The sequence below is a fragment of the Alligator sinensis genome, unplaced genomic scaffold (assembly GCF_000455745.1).
Source record: "Alligator sinensis unplaced genomic scaffold, ASM45574v1 scaffold330_1, whole genome shotgun sequence".
NCBI lineage: Eukaryota > Metazoa > Chordata > Crocodylia > Alligatoridae > Alligator > Alligator sinensis.
In genome coordinates, this window is record NW_005842178.1 from 395858 (window position 1) to 415045 (window position 19188).

Below are 19188 nucleotides of genomic sequence, written 5' to 3' on the forward strand. Positions count from 1 at the left end.
AGACATGGAGATTAATAATTAACCCATTAGGTAATAAAAGGGTTTAGGATAGATGTATAACTTGCTCATAGGATTTGTAATATCTGAATTATTTTTCCTGCATTAACTATCTAGGCTTCCCAGTGGGGACAAATTCAGAATTCTGACTTAACTGCAGGCACTTAGGGATAATGGAAGAAAGTTGGTGAGCGTGCATAAGATCACTGACATATATCCAGTTTGCCCAGAAAATGTCCTTTCCCCTATTGGTTTGAAACATCAAGAGAAGTGATTGTAGAGAAGAGGTGCTGAGAAATCCAGGCATGCCTAAAGTTACTACATTCATATCTGAGGGGGAAAAAAACCAGAAATCCTACTTCTTCAATAATCATTTTATATTAATCTATAGGATCTTTCATCACAAAGGATCTGAAATCACACCATACACAATGACTTTATATGTATGCACGCACATGCATATATATGAATCTCATTAGAACATTTAAGTTGGAAGGAAAGGGATACTTCTTTCTCTCCCTTGGCAAATGTAGGGTTGCTACTGTAGAGTGGAACATGGCAACTGTTCAATGGGACATAATGATTCTAAACAAAATATTAATAAAATAGGAAATAACATATCCTATTAAAATTGCAGAGTGTAGTTACTCAAGCAGGAATTTAGTCATGGAACTAGAATGTATAAAGGGGAAACTTGTAGAAGTGTCATGATAACAAATTTCTGTTATCTGAATATTTGTTTTGCATCCAAAAGTTGGCACCTTCATCAGTCTTCCCCACAAGTTTATAATATCAGCAGCAGAGACGTCATCTTCTGAATTGCCTTAACTACTCCTAGCAGCACCTGAGTTTTCTTTGTACCTCTCATAATAATTACTTACCTAATGAGAACTGCAAAGAACACAAACTAAGGTAGGCAGGAACTGTTAAAACTGCAAGATTATCCAATTAAGATTACAGTGAGGAGTCAGTATATTCTGGTCTGTCAGCAGCCTAACTTTAACTAGTAATAGCATTTTCATGACTTGAATACCATGACACCTTAGATACCTGTCAATGCAAATCATCTTCGTGTCTAACCTGCCTTCATGACCATGTGATGGTTTGTTGTAACACTGGATGTCTTGTCTAGTAGCCATCTTGAATGTTTGGCAGGTGTTTCTAACTAGTTGCAGTTGCACAGCATAATTTATTCTGTCATTTCATCTAGTATGTTTGAACATCGTGTTTCACTGACATCTGTAGTATTAGCAATTCTTGACTCTTTCTAGCACATCATAAATTGGACAATATCCACCTGTGTTAAAGTAACAGAAGTGCATGGTGATTTTTTGTAATATTGAAGGAGCTTAGAGGAACTTTGGGGAGAACATTTCCATGAAGATCCCCTTCCACTGCATTTTGATGTGGGTTTTTTTCATGGTGAAGCTATGGACAAAAGGTTTTCCCCCCCTCACTCTTGTGCAATGTGGTGGGGGATCTTACAGGAGATCAGGGCATGCTTTCTCCATCATTTAGTAGATATCAAATTGTTCTCCCTGAGCTTCGGTGAGGCATGGACTCCTCCTACCTTCAGTTTCCTTATTGAAAGTTTTAAGTTTCCAAAATAGAGAAGCTTCCAAAATAGTGTGTGTTCATATTGCCCCTTGTCTACTACCCAGTTCTTTTTGGCTTGCTGAGGTTTCATTTCTATCTATTGTGGATCCTAACCTTGCAGACCACTTCCGATAGGATCTCCACACCCCTGCTTTACCCTATCTGAGAGGGTCCTCTCTTTCAGCATGGATATTTGTAGGGAAGGGACGATCAGGAGGATTATAAATAGCTTATTCTGAGCTATTAAACCTAAAACATAATTGGCTAGAGGTTTAAAATATTAATATGCTTTATATATTGTTCTTGCTCAAACTTTCTTGGGATGTTCTTAATATGCTTCAATCAGTCAGAGGCGTGAGTTGGGAATGAAGACTAAAGAGTTGCTTTTTATTTTTGGTTTCCATAAACGTAAACAATACTATACACTACTACTACACAATAGTTAAGCAGTTAGAACAGTTAAGACCTATAGGTGTTAAAATTATATTTCATTACATTATTATGTATGATTACCACCAACATTTCAAATTTTCTAATCTTATATATTGCAATTTGTAGGTATTTTGGAATAGCAGGAAAACAAAGGGAACGCTTACTAAGGAAGAACATGCTATATTGTAGTTACTTACAAGAATGTTTACGGCTTGAATAACCTGTTTTATTCATGCATTTTAAGGTACTTGAGAGACAGCATTAATTGCAAACATTTGAATTTTAAAATGGCTATTTAAAAGTAGATATTTTAAACAGTTTTGTGTATTTCTAGCTTGTATTGTTTCAATTATTTTTGTTGCCTTTTTATTAAAGTAGTAGTAATTTTAACTGTAAATTTTGCCTTTATTTCTGCTGTACCTTTAGGAGTATATGCAGGAAGAACCCAAAGAAGGAAGCCAAATGTTGCGACAATTTAAGAAGACAACACTCACTGGGATAAAAATGTTAATGGAATGGTCATTTTCGTAATGCCCAGACCTTGGGACTTTTGTATGATTATGGACTCAGAATTGATGACAAACATGCCCATTTTACGTAACATTTTGCAAACACTGGCACAGTCAGTTTTCATGGAATGACATTGAAATAATTGGGCTACAATTAAGTTAATACTCTTATGAAAAATTGCATGTTGTAACTATGTATCCAGATGTCTGTATACTTATGTCCCCTTTCAAAATGTTATGCTATAGGGAAGAATATAGTGCTACCTTAAAATCATTTGTAACTTTTTACCACCTCTAAGTCTTCTAGCTCTGATTCACTTTTTTTACTCTAGAAAACATTTTAAATTGCAGTTCATATGCACAATTGCAGTTCATATGCCCGCAAAATTTAGTGGTTGTATGTACACGCATCTTAGGCCTTTTACTATAAAATTAGGGCAGCTGCAAAAAAACCCCAATTTACTAAACTGTAACAATGCTGTGCTTTTCCATAACTGCACTGAGCAGGATTACTGAATGTATCATTATATCTGAATGTGCTAACCTCTCAATTTCAGGCAGGAGGCCTGCATTGTTACTCTTTGTTGTGTGCAAACATGTATCCAAGATAATTGTTGGCATAATGGCAGCTGTTCCAGGGACTTCACAGAAATTGCATCTATATGCACACACAGTAAATGATGAAACTTTTTCCAAGCAATGTTTCCATGCTGTTTGTTGCATTTTCTAATTCCAAAATAAACCATGGACCAAGACATAGGAGAAAGATGTGATGTAGAAAATGAAACGCATGCATGTCTAACAACAAAATTTTAATGGCTTGCTTCAAAATCAAGTGATTGTCCTCTGCAACCACTAGGATAAAAAGTTCATGCTACAATTTGTTTTGCTTTTGACTTTCCTAAATTTACTTTATTTTCTAAACAAGCAGCAGTTGTTTAAAAAATGTAGTTTTGTTCGATTTCTTTTTTCTTTCTAGTTAAGTACCGCATAAAGCTTGCAACCTTCACAGTTCTAGTCCCCAGACTTACAAGGGTTGACCTCCATACTCCTGTTTGCCTTGTGCTGTTCATTGTGGCAGGAATAGATACAAACATACTATTTTAAAGGGGGAACTGATCAGTAACTTTAATTCTTGAATCTTTCCAGGAAATGTTGCCCTTCTGTAGGCCTAGTCTTAAAAACCTGCATTTTTCAGTCTCATATGGCATGTCTTTTGTGCCACCAGAGCCTTAAATGTGGAAAAAGGACTGCCTAAGCATGAGACAAACAGATGGTTCAAATTCTGCTGTTTAAACAGAACTCCTGTGGTGTGACTCCCCTTTCTTAAAGAGACTTCCTAAAATTTGTCATTGGTATAACAACAATAAAATGGATCCAAAATAGCACTCTCCATTAAATAACCCAACATAAAAAATAAAAATTTGGATTAATTATGTGGAGAAGGTATCTTAACATTAAGATGTGTAAATGAATGAACAGCACTTTGTTTGGAGGTGCCCTTAAATCTACTTATGATTTATATTCACACACTTAGAATTTTAGTGACTTTTTGCCGCCTTTTAAGCAAAGATTCTGTATCCTACAGTATTGTAAACAGAGCCAGTCATTAACTTGAAAGAGGCAATACCAATACAAAGAAACAATTTGGAGGCTAACGAAGTGCTCAGAGTCTGTCTACTGTGGCCTGAACTTAAAGACTCTGGGTCAGATCCTCATAAGAAACATTGTGATTTCAACCACCCAAAGGCTTGTCCCTATGTTTAAATGCTGTTTGTTCTTTAATTATCACTCTGCAAGGACTGCTTATAACAACTAGATTCTTAGGTTCTTAACAGATTTCTAAACTGTATTTTGTTCTCAATTTTTTGGCGTTACTCAAATGTTCATTTATTTATAGTGGGGGAAGAAATATTTCAAATTTAGCTCAACAAGTAGAAACACTTGCAGGTTGCAAAACTTTAGACCACAGCTGAGTTTGCTATTATATGTCAGTGCTAAAGATTGATAATTTTTTTAAAGATTTCTATGTGCTGTGTTATTAATTAACAGTGTAGGTGAGATGTTGACATAAACATGGATTCATTTTTAATGTTTAAAACATGAAGGTTTAATTTGTGTTCAGGTTTGATAACAGCCTTTTTTTACTTTAAGAATGTTTCAAAGTTTGTGTAAAAGAAACAAACTCATAGCACAATTTTTTTAACTTTCATAATGCCTTTCTCTTGACAAGTGCCAGTTTGTTTTTGTAATTTGATATTTTCTGTATTTATGCATATTTAATTTTCAGTTCACTTTTTATTTTGTGTGGAATGTAATGTCATTGTAAAGTGTATTTATTTTTTTACTTTATTTTCATCAGCCTGTTCTTTCTTTAAACATACTGCAAAATAAACTTTTTAATCTGTAAAAATGAACATTTCTTTTAAGTAAATGCTTAATATAAAATCAGGTGAAAGCAATCTTAAATAACATAGGACATAGCACCACAACTATACTGAAATTCTAAGAGTTTGATGTAGTTGCAACACTTCACGCACAACGTGATATGATTTATGTTTGCACAGTCAGAACCAACTTAACTAACATCCATTCCATGGGGAGTTATGGTTGGGTTGGAAATGTTCAAAGTAAAGTATCTGTTGCTTATTGGAATCATATCAGGCAGAGCACTTTTGTAATAATCAGTGATTCTAGTAAGTGGTACCATAGTAAAATGGGCAAAGTAAAAAGTCTGTACAGAGCCCTGTGAAGAAACTAAAATGTTGGTACTTCATTGTAATTTTACTTATTTCAATAAACTTACAACCTGGCTGTGTGGTAAATACACATGCAAAATGAACAATAACCGTGAGCCAAAAAACAATCCCAATAATAGGCAGAAAAAAATCTTCTATACATAGATTATAGTTTAAGATACTGATTTTAATAAGCACGTGTTTCTACTCAGTGGCTGTGTCTACACTAAACACTGCCTGCATAGTTGTTACTGCACATTTATTTAGTACTTGCATCTCAGAGCTATTCCACAGTAGCATTTCCGCACAGCTTCCTGGTGATGCTAACTGTGCAGTAGCTTGTTACTACTGTACAGCTGCTTGTTAATATTGTGCAGTTGCATTGCATTACAATTTGTGCCACATGACACTGCTGTGCAGTAGTAACAAGCTACTGTGCGGTAAGATTCTCATGTGGACACAACTAGTGAGATGCTAAAAAGTGGTAGAAAATGTATGTAACACAATGCTCTTGGCATTTGTTATGGGGATTTTGATTCTAATATGCAGATGATTCCTTTGATAGAAGTGGACACTGTAATTGATTCCTTACAAAATATCCTCACTACTGTGTTGCTTTCCATCAGTACATATTTTATATTTCTATTAAACCTAGAAACAAGACTTCCCTGGCTATGTGGGATTCATGGCCTATTGAAAAATTTAATAGATTCACAGATGTTTGGGTCAGAAGGGACCTCAGTAGATCATTGAGTCTGACCACCTGCCTGGGCAGGAAAGAGGGCTGGGGTCAGATGACCCTAGCCACGTGCCTATTCAGCCTCCTCTTAAATGTCCCCAAGGTAGGGGAGAGCACCACCTCCCTTGGAAGCCCATTCTAGGTTCTGGCAACCCTTACCATAAAGAAGTTCTTTCTGATCGCTAACCTAAACCTGTTCATCAATGTGTGGCCATTGTTCCTAGTTTCTCTAAGGGGCATCCTGGTAAACAGAGCATCTCCTATTCCTCGCTGCCTTCCCCTCCACCCACGATGAATCTAGGTGGCCACAAGATCACCTCTCAGCCTTCTCTTGTGGAGGCTGAAGAGATTCAGGGCTCAATCTCTCCTTGTAGGACTTTGCCTGCAGGCCCCTAACCATATGAGTGGCTCTCCTCTGGCCCCTCTCAAGCTTGTCCACATCTCTCTTGAAGTGCAGTGCCCAAAACTGGATGCAATACTCCAACTACAACCTGACTAGTGCTGCATAGAGGAGAAGTATCACCTCCCTGGACCTGTTCATCATGCACCTGCTAATGCATGATAAAGTGTGGTTAACTTTACTGATCACTTTGTCACATTGACAAGTCATGTTTATCTTGGTGTCAGCAATGATTCCGAGATAACTTCCACTGCTGTGTTGCTGAGAAGGTCCTCCCCCAGCCTGTAAGTGTGCTGGTGATTCCTTCTCCATAAGTGCAGCACATTGCACATGTCTTTGTTGAACTGCATCCTATCTGTTCTGCCCACTTTTCCAACCTGTCCAGATCTGCCTGGATTTGTTCCCTACCCTCTAGTGTGTTAACTTTTCCCCATAATTTGGTATCATCTATGAATTTGGACAGAGTACTTTCCACGCTCTCATCCAAGTCACTGATGAAGACACTGAACAGCACAGGTCCAAGGACTGAGCCCTGTGGGACTTCACTGCCCACATCTTTCCAGGTTGATACTGACCCATCCACCACCACTCTCTAAGCCAATTTGCCACCCACCTGACCATGTAATCATCTACATCACAGCCCCTTAGTTTATTTATGAGAATGGGGTGAGATACCATGTCAAAGGTCTTTTTAAAATCTAAGTAAATGACATCTACCTCGACTCCTGTGTCAAAGCATTTTCTGACCTAGTCATAAAAAGAAACAAGGTTAGTCAGGCAGGATCTACCTGGTATCAATCCATGGTGGTTGCCCTTCAGCGTTATTTTTCCTGCTAGACTCCCACAAATGTAATCCTTAATAATTTTTCAAAGGCTTTCCCAAGGATAGAGGTGACACTAACCGGTCTATAGTTACCCGGATCCTCCTTTCTCCCCTTCTTGAAAATAGGGCCCACATTGACCCTTTTCCAATCCTTTGGGACCTGACCTGAGCACCAAGAGTGCTCAAACATCTGTGCCAGTGGCTCCATGACACTGGCCAATTCCTTCAGCACCCTTGGATGAACATCATCTGGGCCTGCTGACTTCCAGCATCCAGTCCTTCCAAGTGTCTTTTTACCAAGTTGGCACTAACAGTTGGTGGGCTGGTGCCCCTTTGGTGCCTGTCTATGATCCAATTGGGAGATTTGTCCTGATCTGTGTTCAGAAATAAAGAAGCAAAAAACTTATTGAAGAGCTCAGCCTTGTACCCCCTATCTGTCACTAATTGCCCTAGTTTGTCCTGTAGAGGTCCTATGCTACTCTGCACCTTCTTTTTACTGCCTATATACCTGAAGAAGGACTTTTTGTTGTCTTTAATTTTTGTTGCCAGCCTTAGATCCATTTCTGCTTTGGTCTTTCTGACTGCCTCCCTGCAAATGTGAGCCAGACAGGTATACTCAGCTTTGGTAACTACCACCTGCTTCCATAGCCTAGATGCCTCTTTTTGGCCCCTAGGCTTTCCTGGATTTTCCTGGTTAATTAGGTTCCTGTGGCATAAAGTATCATCACAACCCTTTATAAATCCATCGTGTGCCTAGACTGTGCCTTGAATACTGTGCTTAGTTCTGGTCTTCACATCTCAAAAAGGATATAGAAGAACTAGACAAGGTCCGAAGAAGAACAAGAATGATTAACAGTGTATGAGGAGACGCTAAAGAAGCTAAGTCTCTCCAGTTTAGAAAAGAGTTGTGGAGGGGGATATGATAAGGGTTTACAAAATACTAAATGGGAAGAGAGAGTAAATACAGATTTATTAATTTTCTCACAATACAAGAGCAAGGGGATCACAAAATGAAACTAGTAGGTAGTAAGTTTTAAACTAACAAAAGGAAATTCTTTTCTACGCAGCGAGTAATCGAAGCGTGGAGCTCGTCGCCACCAGACGTAGCGGAAGCTGGTGGTTTGGCCAGATTCAAAAAGTGACTGAACAAATTCTTGGAGGAAGGGGGCAGCAGCAGCTATTGAGCGTGGAAGTGAGGGAAACAGCCTCAGAATCAGAACTTCCGAGACATTAAATCAGCGGTTTTCAAACTTTTTGAGCTGAGCCCCCCTTTGAGTAACCATTTTGTTCACGCCCTCCCTCACCCCAGAGGAGCAGCACAGCCGGGCACGGGTGGCTCTGCCTGGCGGGGAGGGCTCCCTCCGCTGGGGCTGCAGTGCCTCCTGCCCTGGCCCCGCTGTGGCTCTAGGCCGTGCACCTGCCCTGCTGGCAGAGCCTGCCTGGGCTCCCTGCCCCTGCTTCCCTCCTCAAGGCGACAGCGGTGCCGACTCCTTGCCCACAACCCCCCCCATGTTCTTTCATGCTCCCCGGTTTGAAAACCATGGCCTGAAATGGTGGAGGCCGCAAGTGAGAGAGGACTAGCGGGGGAAAAACAAAGGCTGGTCGGGCCCAGGGCTGTTGGTTGTAGCCACTTGGTCCAAGGACATGGGCGGACAAATTGTTTGGGGAAACGTGGTATCTCTTATTAGACCAACTACAGTTGGAAGCATTGTTCTGTGCAAGCTTTGGGGCACCTGCTTGTGCCCAGTTCACTCTCCCTTTCCGCACCCCTCACTGCCCCCCTGCCCCTGGAGACTCAATGGACCGGGGGTCTGGCCCTCCGGCGGGCACCCCCTTCTTCAGGTGAAGGCGGAGGCCCCACACGGGAGCGCCGCGGGGCACGGCGGGTTCGAACAGCCTCTTCCACAGCAGGAAACGGATAAGTGGCGTCACTATGGAAAGCCGCGCGCCCGGGCGTCACATGACAAGGCGGCAAGATGGCGGCCTTCCCCTGGTAAGCCCGGGGCGGGGGGCGCTCGGTGTGGAGACGGGGTTACTTCTTCCCCGGTTTCCCGTGGCCCTTCTCCGGCTCCGCGGCGGCCTGGCCACCTGGCGCCATGTCCCGCAGCCTCGGCCGCGAGGGCGGTTGAACGGCACGGAAACGTCCTGGCTGCCCCGAGCGGGAGAAGCCGGGCTCTGGGGCTCCGCCTGGCCCCGGCCCCGGCCCCAAGGGGCTTTGTGATCCGGTGGTTTTCTCCTGAGAAGATCAATAAAGCGTGCGCTGCCCCCCCAGCCCCTGTGGTCATGCCGTACAGAGACCCCTGAGCACAGTGGGAGCACGGACACGTTGTCTTCATTTCCCCCCTCAGCCTTGTTCCCTCCTAGGGCCTTCGGTCCCTCACAGCGGTGGGGGAGGCTGTCCAGGCTCCTCCTGAGGTGACTGAAGGAGCAGTGTGTAGACACCAAGCAAATGGAGACCTTTGCAAACGGAAGGTTTTGAAAAGAAGAGAAGAGGGAGAAGGTTTCAGGTGGCGGAGGCGAGGGGCTGGGGTGGCAGGTAGAGAGGTGGTGCAGCGTATGCCTTGCCTTGGTCGGTCTGTGGGGCAGTGGTGGGCTTGACTCCTAGTAACTCCCTGAGATCTCATGGTGGCCGGAGGGAGCCGTAGAAAGACGCGTTGAAGGCGTACCTCAAGAAAAGGGATGCAGACATCAAGAGCTGGCTGCTACCGACTCCAATCGCAGCCTCGACCAAGTGGCAGCCCATTTTGGGGTGAAGCGTCTTGCCCTCGAAGCAGAGAAGAGCGAGCAGAGGAAGGGAAAGGAGAGGAATCCCAGCCTGCAGCCTACTCTCCCCTGTGGAAGGACCCGCAGCTGGTGTGGATGGATCGGCGGCTCAAGGATTGGAGTCTCAAGTCATCTCCAGACCCATGAATGGGTAGAGATCATCCCCGAGTCAAGACATTACTGACAGGTTGTTGGCTTTACATGCAGTCTGAAAGGTTTCCACCTCCCCCGCAGTCTGGGCATAGGAAGCATTCTTTATACCGTTATTCTGCAGGCCATTCTGTGTGCTTTTATATGTCACAGCTCGTGAAAGCTTGCATAAGTGCCCAACTTGCTACACAAGCGGACTCCAAGTGTCCAAGGGACTATACACCTGTGAGTCTTTGCAGTATTGAGTCCTAAAGCTGAACATTGGTAGAATAGATCCTGATGGCTGCAAAGTGTGTTTGGAAATGCAAGTTAGAAGAAAAGTTAATTCACATGAGCATTAAAAAGACTTCCTGTGGTCAGTTTTTCTTATGAGCTGTCTTTAAGGAAAGTACAAATAGTGTTTCAGTGGTCTAGACTTGGATCCAATTTCTATGTTTAGGAATTTGCTATACACTATTTTTTTTAGAGAGAGAGAGAGAGAAGGATGACAGAAACAAGGAATTTCACTCCTGTTTTTGTCCGGTGGATGGCACTGTTGGTTCACATCAAGTTGCAAATTCTGCTTCTGTAGCAATAAGATGTTTTATAGCTCAGGGAAACTGCTGAAGATATAGGTTGCACAGTACAGTATTTATTATAGTAAAGGAAATGATTATTTTATCTTTTGATCGGGTAAAGGAAGATATGTGCACTGACTGCTTCTGTCCTTTCAAAAAATTACGTTTGCTCACAAAAAATGAACTTCCTGGTTTTGAAATATTTGCTCACAGTGTGTATTCCCTTAAATGGTAAATCATTTTTATTTAATTTCAGATTGAAACAGCCTTTTTTAATGAAGGAGTAAAAAAAACTACTCAATTCTGCAGTTCATACAGCTATTATAAAATTACAGAGAATTTTTTTTTAAATAGTCATGGTTGACTGAATTACACCAAGCTTCAGTCTGAAATTATAGTGCTTATCCAGATACCTTTAAACAGTGTTAATTACTTTTAAAATGCATTTTTATAAATATTATGAGCAGGGAAAGAATATCAGGCATTTAGCTTCAGTTTAGAAATACCCATTAGTGCCTTTTATGATACGTTCTTGAAGCTCTTTTTGTTCGTACTGATAGAATACTCATTTAGTTAGAATTTTGTTAGCATTTAATTATAGACCTTTATTGGGATACTTTAAAAGCTAAGCCATAAAATAAGTCTTGGATCTTGGCAGAAGAATACCTAATTTTGTGGAAACAGCTGCAAAGCAAGCTATTTTAAAGTAACAGTCAGATTAAAAAAAAATGATACAGACCTAATGGATTGCAAATGTTAAAAGTAACACAGTTTTTGTTTAAAAGCTACAAATTTAAGAAATCAATACGATTCTTTTAATTTTTTGATTACATTCTTGGTTTAGGTGAGAGTTGTCAGATTAACCAATTTCACTTTCGGGTTTTTGTGACATTCTTGGTTTAGGTGAGAGTTGTCAGATTAACCAATTTCACTTTCGGGTTTTTGTGTGCTGGCATAACAGTGCAAGGAAGGTTAATTTTAGTTAAAAAAAAATATTTTCAGTAGATTTTGAAAAGAGGATACATCTGTCAGCTAAACTTAAGGTCAACTTTGACCTGGAAATGACCGTCCTAAAATGGAATGTGTTTCTTTTAGGGGTTGAGCTGCAGTGCTCCAGTACTTTTTCTCTTATCCTTTTTTCCTACCCACTGTATGGGGTAAAATCTCTTGCAGATAGATGCACAGATAGAAAAGATGATTCTTGTATTTTATTATGACTGTAGGTGCATCATGCATAGAGGAATGCATTACTACCTAGGAATATTGTGACTATGTTGCCTGCTAATAAATGAAATAGATGAGGGTCATTTTTAAATTCTGTCATTTTTACTTGGTGGTCACAATCTGCTCATTCTGCGAAGTGGTTTGCTTTCTGATTTCTAGTTGGGATCATTTAAACAAGAACACTAACCCAAACTATATAGCCCAGTAGTTATTGTGAAAATGGGCAATCAGAAGATACAAGTGCTTGTTGAATGTGGCTAAATGTGCCTTGTCCAGGAATGAGGAACTGACTGGCATGTGGTATAGATCAATAATGTATAATACTTAAACTGGGGGATTTAGAGAAACAGAAATCTCTGGCTTCCTATGACAGACAAGACAAGATAATGATATTGCTTGAGGAAAATACATAGTGTAAGAGAGAGATATTATGGCTGGTATATAAAGCACTGTAGTGTTTAGTTAAGTACAACCGTTGTTAAAATAGTCAGTTAGAAGTAAAATTCAAATCAGCTGTATGCTGAACTGGATTTCAGACCATAATTAAAAATAAATGGAGACCATCTTCATTGGTCTAAAAGGAACTTGTATTACAATTAAAATTCAGATTATGAAAGTGATTAATTAAAAAAAAATACGGACTGAAAATAGAGTCCAGTGTCATAATTTGCCTCATCTGAGAAATACCATATTTTAATATAACTATAAAAACCCAGCAAATTCTAAGTTAAGGCTGGGATTCTTTACCTCTCTTTTCATAGTGGTTTTCTCCAGTATGTGTTGTGTAAATATAATTATCTGTTGCTTTCAATGTACAAACAGTCTTTAGTGCGCTCATTTCTAACTTGTCCATTATTATTTTCTGAGTATTTACTTAAATCTGTTCTATTAGAGGGACCCCCTTCCTCTTAATTGTTTTTCCTTGTTTCTTCTTGCATAGACAGACAGCAAGCAGTGGAAGAGGTCCTGCCTATCCTAGAATAATATTAAAGTGTGGTGACATATCATGTAATGTGTCCTGAAGACACTGCCTTAGTTTGATGCCTGGGGAAGATGGCTTTGTTGCTATGGGCTTCTCTACCTCAGTAGTGTAACTAAGGGTGGGGGGGGGAAGGTTTGTGCCTCCTTCCCCGCCCCCCCCAGCAACCATTGTAGCTGAGGCTGCCTGCAGCTGCAGTTGCCCTGTTATAACTCTGATCTACCTATTTTCTTCTTCAGTGTATAAAAACAAAAAATTATTGCAAAACATCTTCAACTGTTCCCTAATATTAATTACCTTTATAAGTTGTTATGTTTACTTGCACAAAAAAGTTGTATTTTTGAAAAATGCATGCAGGCTCAAATAGATTCCTTCGGCATAGGTTCACTTGTGGTTTAGTGAAACTGGCATGCCTTCAGCTGTCAGAGATGTCTTTTTTCACTGGTAGTTTAAAAAACCCTGTAAATGAGATGGAATGGAAATGCTGACAAACCTGTAACTATAACTGGGAAATAGAAATGTTATAATTAGGAGCCAATAAAGAGTTTGGGTGAAAGTTTTTCATACAAATGCTAATTAACCTATGAGGCAAGTGAACAAGGAGAATCATTGAAGCATGGAACAATAGTAAATTCAAGAGAATATTCATGCTAGAGAAGGCACAAAACCAGAGATTAAGAAAACAAAAAGAGCAGGCATGTGGGCTTCACTGCAGTCTTTCTTTTTCTGCTTGTATCTCATTAGGCTTCAAGGCTTCTTCAATGAGCAATACAGCTATAACATGCTATTCTAATTTCTTTTTGCAGAATTGCAATAGCAAGAGTGCCACAAGGGTCTATCAGATAAATAACAAGTAGACTGATTCCCCCCCCGAAAGGATTACTGCCAAGGGCAGAGAATATAGGGGATTTTGAGTTTTTTTCCTTGTGCTCGGATTTTATTTTTTAAAGATTTTTTTAATCCCCTGTTGCTTTCCCATCTATAGATTCAGGTCCTGTCTAGGGTTAGAACATTTTGACTGAAGAACAATTGCAGTGGAGGCATCATAAGAATCAAGAAAATTAAAGTTGAGAGGAGATGGGATTTTTAGTTGCTGTTGCAAACTCTTTGGGCAGGATCTTCAAACATACCCTGTTCTCTTTTAGGTACATTGTTCTCAACAGAAGTTGCTGAGTGCTTAGCTTTCCTAAATAGGAGTTGAACCTTTTTCAAAAATCTGACATGCTGTAGTTTTACTTTAATGACTCGTATTCTGGATAAAGGAAGCCTTTATTCTGTACTTTTGTTCCTTCCATTAAGACTCTGGAGGTCTTAAAGCACCTTCCTGAGAAGTTCTTCTGCAATAAAATAGGGAAGCTCACTGAGGCATTTCTGATGTTTCTGTTTTTAATCTTGGAAATACCTTCAAGGCATGATTGGGGGAAGGAGAAAGAAAACTCTCTATTTTCACACATTGTACTGGTAGATGCCTTGATCCATTCCTAGATAACCAATCCCATTGTTGTCACTGCTGGTGGAATTGACTCTGTAGTTTGGCCAGAATGCCTAGTAGAGGGATCCTCTCAGGTTGTAGCTCAACTACAATCCAGAGGCTCAACTGCATCTCACACAGGGACACTCAAGCTAGTTTAAGCTAGTATTTGCCCAGGGTCTTTGGGGAATTTTGAAGTCTGCACTGATCCTCATGCAGTCAATGGCTATGTGGTTATAAGTACCTGAGTACAACTTGGTTGGTACAGCTTGTAGCTAGACATCTGGATTGTATTGCAGATGCACTATAAAGTTCATGGTGCTTCTGTGAGATGGGTAAAAGAGTTATGGAAGCTGACTGGCTGCAGAGACCTAGAGCTAGACACAAATCAAGAAACTTTACTTTCAGTTCGGTGCTTAATGACTAGACCACATTTTCTTCAGCAAAAGGGTTTTCGTTTGATGTGTTGCATTGTTTGCAGGTACATGTTGAGTTTTATAAATATGGATCTTAAATCTGATTTGTAGATCTTTACAGAGCTAGTTATAGAAACTGCAGTTCTCCTCTGTTTTAATAGTACTCCTAAAGGAGCAGTTTATTCTTCACTACAACTAGAAATATCACAGGAAATCAGGTTTAATAATTAGGTGTTAGATTGAGAGAAACACCTTTTGTTAAAATGACTGATAAAGTGAGTGACTACTGCTGCTAAATCTTTAAGGCAAAAGCATTTTGTTTTGAGGGCTTTATCCATGTTGTTTTGAGACCAAACCTTTTTTAGTTATGGAGGGAAGTCACTGTCCTGACACTAGATTGTCAATTATAAATAAAAACTATAAAAAAGAAAACTTGTCATAATGTATTTGAAATTTTTAATTTCAATAAGAGGAAGGCTTTAATACAGTGACGTTTCTTATGCTTGCATTGCTGATTATTTGCTGATGATTTTCTTTCCTCTCTTATTAGCAGGCCACTGTGACATTATCTATACCCATACACATATTTGGGTACATATATACATACTTATGAGAATGTAAATAAACATGTATAAACTTCCTTTATTCTCTTTGTATTAAGGCATGCAAGAATTAGGAATTATGCAACAGAGTTTGAATCATGCAGACTGGAAGCTGTTTCCCTGGAATTTGGGGACTATCATCCACTAAAACCTATTACAGTAAGTTTCCTCTTGTGTCTTTCATAAAAATGTCCCTGGAAAGTAAAAACAACTGTCCTGGCAACTGCTGGCCTTGAAACAAACTGAGTTGCTGCTGAATTTGGTGGAAGACACTGTTGTTTGCAACTGGTTGTAATGCCAATGAAGTATGATAGGAATATTCCAGTAGTTTGTAGCCCCTCTGTGTTTGAATTACCATGGTTTGATTTTGCTATTCATACAGATCATAAGTTTGTTTGCTTGCATTAGATGACTCTGTTATTTGCCAAAAACGTCTCTGTAACAATGGTAGATAGTTTTTCTTAGAACAAATTCTGTCCTGCAGAGCTTAGAGATACCAAATATTTTGATAACATCTAAAAGATAAGATTTGGACCAAATCATGTTATCAATGAATAATTGCTGGATGCACAACTTTTTGTTTGTTTCTTAGGTCATTTCCAAACCAGCTGTATGTATTTTAAAAACACTTTGTAGACTTTTAGGGATGTACCTGGGGCTCTGTGAAACTCCCAAAAGATAAACTAACCTCTTTAGAACAGAGACCTTAACTCATAATGAATATGATAGATGGACAGCAGCTCTTGTTTGAGAAGCTGAGTAGCAAGATATTCGCAGAAGATCTGCTTAAAAGGAGGAGTTTTGAAGGTTGGATTTGAAAGGAAAGGACAGCTGATGCACAAAAAGTTTGAGGGTGTACCAATCCTAAGGAGTATACTGGAAGAATGGGCAGAGCTGTGTGTAGGAGAATTTGGAGAACAGGCTGGAAAGAAAAGTGCGAAAAGAAGAATAATTAGTTGGTGGGAGAACAGTAGAAGGGAAAGAAGTAAGATTATATTGACTGTTCTATAGTCCATGAGTTTGCAAAAATCAGTCATTGAAATGTTTTCAGAGTGTCTCTTGCCGCAGAGAGAAAAAGGTTTTATGATATGTATGTGTGTGGCATGTCTAGTGTACACTTTCTTGCTTCTAGGAAAGCTGCTGTTTGGATAATCCTTGTTCTTATTATTAGAGGATATGAATATACAGTCTGAGGGGGGAAAAAAACTTTTATAATTGATCTTCCTCAGGTTACTGAATCCAAGACCAAGAAAATGAGTCGGAAAGGAAGCACTTCCTCTACCTCCTCCTCGTCTTCCAGTTCAGTGATGGATCCACTGAGCAGTGTGCTGGATGGAACTGATCCCTTGTCATTATTTGCAGCAACAGCAGATCCAGTGACAGCTGCAGCTAACATGGTAATATGGGAGCGTGGTTACCTTAACTAAACTAACAAAGACGAAAGTAGAACTACGCTTTTTGTGCCAGAACTTACAAGAGTTATTTTAGTTTATAATTTACCATATTAACTTATTGGAATACTTCTGTTTACTTGCTTTCTTTTTCAATAACTTGGGTAATATGTAGGATGATGGAGTGACACATTAAAAACTAGTTGGTTCAGTGTCATGAACTTTCATAGGCGACAGTCTACTTTGTCAGATATTATCTGTGAAAGCTCATGTCTCTCTGAATCATTTAGTCCCCGAGCTGACACCCTGTTTTACATTTTGGCTGATTTGAGACTGACATGGCTAATGGCCTCTATGCTCTTTGGTAATATTGATCTCTTGTATTATAAACTGATGGAAGGTTTAGTGACAGCACAAAATATGATAGGTCTTAAAAAGTTTTAGTTTACTTAGCCTTCCTTTTACATATAAATTGGAAAATAACATTGTTTATACTCCTCCCTTCTTCCAAGGATAGTACACGAAAGAAACGAGATAAAGAGGACCATTTGGCTGTAGGCAGTGACTTTGAACCATGGTCAAGCAAGCGTGGTGAAATCCTTGCTAGATACACAACAACTGAAAAACTCTCCATTGTAAGTGAACTTTTATTGCTTCTTGTATAAAATCTTCATAGACGGTGGGTACTGTTTGATTACTGTAGAAGACTACTTTGTGACTAGTTATTGAAGAAACGTATGTCCTTTAATTTTCACTACTCATGTAGTGGCAAAAGATACCATCAGCAGTTCTTTCAAATATTCAGGGTAGAGTTTTAGCTGCTCTCTATACTGTGTTGTACTTCAGTTTTAGGCCGAACCCAAAAGTGTGTTAATCACTTACCTGAAAAAAACCTAGAGATGTAGTGGCTTTGAAGAACTTAGCAGTCATATTTTAATCTGTAAATTAGTAGAAATATAAAGGGCAGTGTTGAAATGAGCCTGTGTTCTTGGAATATTTACAAATAAGTTAATAGTTTGTAAATACATGCCTTTTAAAATGCTGTTGTTTCTCTGCAGAATCTTTATATGGGGTCTGAAAAAGGTGAGTAGTTACTCTATCAAATGGTATGGGAAATGGAACTTTTTAAAGGAGAAAATGCATGGCAAAGTATGGTGTAGACTTGCATTCAAATTAAAATTTTCCCTAGTTGTGAACTATGTATGCATCTACATTGTCTAATGGGGCTAAAGCCAGATTTATTGCATATTTGTTGGCTGACTGGCATGTGATTATGTGCTGTTGGGGGAAAAAAATCTAGGGATCTTGTACTTTATTTTGTGGCTTAAATATCTGGACAGTTTCTCCCATTCCAAAGCCCCCAAATTGCACGATAACTTGGTGTTAAGCTTGTCTCTATTTTTCCTGCTTGTCTGGAGGGAATGAGAGAGAAGTCTTTTGCATAGCTGATCAATCATTCTTTCTGCCTGAACACAAATCATTGAATTGGGTCTTGTATACCACTAGTCCAGGGGTCGGCAACCTATGGTATATGTGGCAAAGGTGGCACGCGGCATGCTTTTGATTGGCATGCAGACTGCTCCTGCCCTGAGGGGCGGGAAGTGCTGTGCCCAGATGGAGCAGCACATGGCTGCCTGGGAGCAGCCTTGTACTGCCACTGACACCAGCCAGGTAAGAGCCCCTTGGGCCCCAGACCCAGTCTGGCACCACCACCGGCTCCTGCCAAGTGCTGCCCCCTTGCTGAGGGCTGTCAGTGCCCCGATGGCCCTGGCCCCAAGACCTTGCTGCCAGCAGGCCCTGGCCCTGTCTGAGCCTGGCCCCAACTGGCATTACCACAGCTGCCGGCCCCAGCCCAGTGCCACTGCCGGGCCAGGGCCTGCGCAGGCCCCGGCCACATGGTGCCACTGGCAGCACGTGGCCAGGGCCGTCGGCAAAGCCGGGATGGGGCTGGGTCCGGAACGGACCCTGGGCACATCCTGACGCTGCTGACAGCCCTGGCCCAGCAGCGGCACTGTGCTGGGGCCAGCAGCGGTGGTGGTGCTGAGGGCTGGGCCCGCTGGCAGCTGGCACCATCACCGTGACTGGGACCTGGCCCAGCATGGCTCCAGATGGCTGCCAGGGTGGTCGGCAGCGCCAGGATGGGGCTGGGACCTGAGCAGGTCCACGGCCCTGGCTCCATCCCAGCGCTGGCAGTGAGCCCCTCCATGGCTGGGACCACCACTGCCACCTGCCCCAGCCTAGTGTTGCTGCTGGGCCGGACATCGACAGTGGTGCTGGCTGGGGTCATTGGCAGTGCTGGGATGGGGCCAAGCCCTGTGCGGGCCCTGGCCCTGGTCCCATCCCGGCACTGCTGACGGCCCTGACAGTGGCGGTGGTGAGGGCTGGGGCCAGGCCCGCCGGC

The 19188-nt window shown here is 41.0% G+C and overlaps 2 protein-coding genes across 10 annotated transcripts in view; both read left to right on the top strand.

Moving 5' to 3' along the window:
* Positions 1 to 4930, top strand: part of CCP110 (centriolar coiled-coil protein 110) — a 28086-nt gene extending 23156 nt beyond the window's left edge. For 6 of the 7 annotated variants that reach the window (XM_014521081.2, XM_014521083.2, XM_025207011.1 and 3 more), the window contains one exon: positions 2452 to 4930. In XM_014521081.2, coding sequence (XP_014376567.1) covers positions 2452 to 2504 — 53 coding nt within the window. In that variant the 3' untranslated portion in view covers positions 2505 to 4930. Of the gene's footprint in view, positions 1 to 2151; positions 2270 to 2451 lie in introns of all 7 variants that reach the window. The other variant, XR_001358218.2, reaches the window with a different exon arrangement.
* A 4251-nt stretch (positions 4931 to 9181) lies between these two features.
* The window catches only part of VPS35L (VPS35 endosomal protein sorting factor like), a 106451-nt gene continuing 96444 nt past the window's right edge, over positions 9182 to 19188 (top strand). For 2 of the 3 annotated variants that reach the window (XM_006026091.3, XM_025207027.1), the window contains exons 1-5: positions 9182 to 9227; positions 15456 to 15555; positions 16626 to 16793; positions 17300 to 17422; positions 17846 to 17870. In XM_006026091.3, coding sequence (XP_006026153.1) covers positions 9211 to 9227; positions 15456 to 15555; positions 16626 to 16793; positions 17300 to 17422; positions 17846 to 17870 — 433 coding nt within the window. In that variant the 5' untranslated portion in view covers positions 9182 to 9210. Of the gene's footprint in view, positions 9228 to 15455; positions 15556 to 16625; positions 16794 to 17299; positions 17423 to 17845; positions 17871 to 19188 lie in introns of those variants that run through there. The other variant, XM_025207028.1, reaches the window with a different exon arrangement.